Raw genomic sequence first — 2,897 nt, 5'->3', positions numbered from 1 at the left:
GTGGGTAGGGATGGGGGGTAGGGGGAGGCGGGGGAGGCGATGCCAAGTGCGGGGCAATTGGCTCTGCGCGCTCGGGTTAGTTTCCCGGCCAATCCTGGGCGCATCGTTACCCAAAGGGCGGGCCTGGGGACCCCAATCTCAGGGCTTCAGGAACGCAAGCACAGAGCGGGGGTGTGGGTGGGTTTCAAAGGGCTGGGGAAGACCTGAGCTGAGCAGACCGGCCTGGGAGAGGACCCGGGGGCGGAGCGGGCAGCGGGAAGGGAGGTGGGAGGGCGCATTAGGGTCCCAAGAGGACTCCGTAGCGGGGTAGAGGCCTGAGGTGTTCCAGGACGGAGAGGGGGAAGGACCGGGAAGGGACCGCGACGACGTGGAAGGATGCGGACCCCGGGCCCCCGGAGCGCGGGGGCAGCGGGCGGAACGCCGGCCCGCAGGCGTGGGGCGCGCGGCGCGGGGATTGGCGGGCGCTCCGAGCCGCGCCAGCCGCGCGCTCTTTAGGCGGAGCAGGCGGAGAGCCGAGAGCGCATCTGCGCCGGAGACCCCGGGGTCTCGCCGCCCGCGGTCTCTCGCGCTGCGCCCTCTCTGCTACGCGCCCTGCACCCCGGGCCACCCCTGACCATGAGCGCTCCGCCGACGCTGCCCCCCGGGGGCGAGGAAGGGCTGGAGACGGCCTGGCCCCCCGCGGGCAACGCCAGCCGCGCGCCGGCAGCGGAGAAAACGGCGCAGGGGAACGAGGGAGCTGCGGGCATGGTCACCATCCAGTGCATTTACGCACTGGTGTGCCTGCTGGGCCTCGTGGGCAACGCCCTGGTCATCTTCGTGATCCTTCGCTACGCCAAGATGAAGACGGCCACCAACATCTACCTGCTCAACCTGGCCATTGCGGACGAGCTCTTCATGCTGAGCGTGCCCTTCGTGGCCTCGTCGGCCGCTCTGCGCCACTGGCCCTTCGGGTCAGTGCTGTGCCGCGCGGTGCTCAGCGTCGACGGCCTCAACATGTTCACCAGCGTCTTCTGCTTGACCGTGCTCAGCGTGGACCGCTACGTCGCCGTGGTGCACCCCCTGCGCGCCGCCACCTACCGGCGGCCCAGCGTGGCCAAGCTCATTAACGTGGGCGTGTGGCTGGCGGCCTTGCTTGTCACTCTGCCCATCGCCATCTTCGCAGACACGAGGCCGGCCCGGGGTGGCCAGGCCGTGTCCTGCAACCTGCATTGGCCGCACCCGGTCTGGTCGGGGGTCTTCGTGGTCTATACCTTCCTGCTGGGCTTCCTGCTGCCCGTCCTGGCCATCGGCCTGTGCTACCTGCTCATCGTGGGCAAGATGAGAGCCGTGGCGCTGCGGGCCGGCTGGCAGCAGCGCAGGCGCTCGGAGAAGAAGATCACGCGGCTGGTGCTGATGGTGGTGGCCGTCTTTGTGCTCTGCTGGATGCCTTTCTACGTGGTGCAGCTGCTGAACCTGTTCGTGACCAGCCTCGACGCCACTGTCAACCACGTGTCCCTCATCCTCAGCTATGCCAACAGCTGCGCTAACCCCATTCTCTATGGCTTCCTCTCCGACAACTTCCGCCGTTCCTTCCAGCGGGTTCTCTGCCTGCGCTGCTGCGTCCTGGATGCCGCCTGCAGGGGCGCGGAGGAAGAGCCCCTGGACTATTATGCGACTGCCCTCAAGAGCAGAGAGGGGGCAGGGTGCATGTGTCCCGCACTCCCCTGCCAGCAGGAGCCGGTGCAACCGGAACCCAGCTGCAAGCACCTCCCCTTCGCCAGGACCACCACCTTCTGAAGACCCTCTCCAAGGAGACCACCTCCTAAGGCCTCTGTATCCACCACCCCCTTCCAGCCCTGCAGACGGACCTCTCCTGGGTGCAGTTCCAAGAACCACCACCTGTTCCCACAAAGCCACCTCCTTCCAGCAGTCTGTGTGTTCATCTGGGGAGTGTCAAAGTCCTTCTATTGTTTTCCTGTCCCCAGGAGTTTGGCTTTCAAAGGATACCTGGATGGAGCTTGGTCTAGGGGTTAATCCCTCTTGAACCCCTGGCCCCAGGGGGAATGACCATCCACCTGTGATTTATTACAGCAACTCTGCTTGAGTGAGGCCCACATCCCTGTTCTCTGCAGACTCCTGTTGGGGGCACAGCATGTCCGGAGAGAGGAGAAGAAGAATGAGACGTCTCCAGGCACACTCCCCTTGCTTCTGTTCGTGGGCTCCTGGTTGCTAAGTGACATTTATTCACAACAGCCGGGGTGCTTGCTTTGTCACACCCCCCCACCCCACCCCCTGGCTGAACAGCTTCTTGCAATCATACATGTGTTCTAGGCCATCCTGGGCTGGTTGCAGGCTTCCTGTGAGTGGGAAAGGTTTGGAGAAACATGACATGGGCTTGTTACGAAGCGTAAAACCAGGTCAGTAATAAACAGGCTGAGAGGATACAGTCTCAGCTAACTCCTGTGATGTGGCTATTTTGTTCCTGACCCTTTGGTGTGGGGGTGTGAGACCTCGTTAGGGTATCCATTTATACCACCATGGCCAGTGCCAGGGGGAGGCAGAAGCAGAAAAAGAAGACAAGAGAACGGGGATGAAAAATCAGTTTGGGATAGAGGAGGCCATGCTATTACTCACTATTAAAAAAAAAAAAATCAGAATTTGGTGAAACATTGGACAGATGTAGAGCATGAACATATGTAGTCTGTAACTTTTTCCTTATGTTAACCAAAGGATAAATTATCATTCCCAGAAGGAAAAGAGTAACTCAAGAGGTGTTTCAATTCTGCTTTCACTAAGCAGCGGGTAGAAGGAAATGCTTGTCATGCTTAGGTTGAAATCTAGAGTACAAACATGCAATTGATCGTGCATGAGGTCCGGTTGGGGCAGCCCCGATGTGGCTGAGCATAACCAAAGACGAT

The 2,897-nt window shown here is 61.0% G+C and overlaps 1 protein-coding gene across 1 annotated transcript; it reads left to right on the top strand.

Annotated features, from left to right (window-relative positions):
- The first annotated feature begins 554 nt into the window (after nucleotides 1-554).
- Nucleotides 555-2,413, top strand: SSTR4 (somatostatin receptor 4). Its single transcript, XM_037811856.1, has one exon. It carries the CDS (start codon nucleotides 616-618, stop codon nucleotides 1,774-1,776), a length of 1,161 nt encoding a protein of 386 aa, XP_037667784.1. The 5' UTR covers nucleotides 555-615; the 3' UTR covers nucleotides 1,777-2,413.
- The last annotated feature ends 484 nt before the right edge of the window (nucleotides 2,414-2,897 follow it).

The sequence above is a fragment of the Choloepus didactylus genome, chromosome 19, assembly GCF_015220235.1.
Source record: "Choloepus didactylus isolate mChoDid1 chromosome 19, mChoDid1.pri, whole genome shotgun sequence".
NCBI classification, from domain to species: Eukaryota; Metazoa; Chordata; class Mammalia; order Pilosa; family Megalonychidae; genus Choloepus; species Choloepus didactylus.
This window is presented reverse-complemented; position numbering and strand designations above follow the sequence as displayed.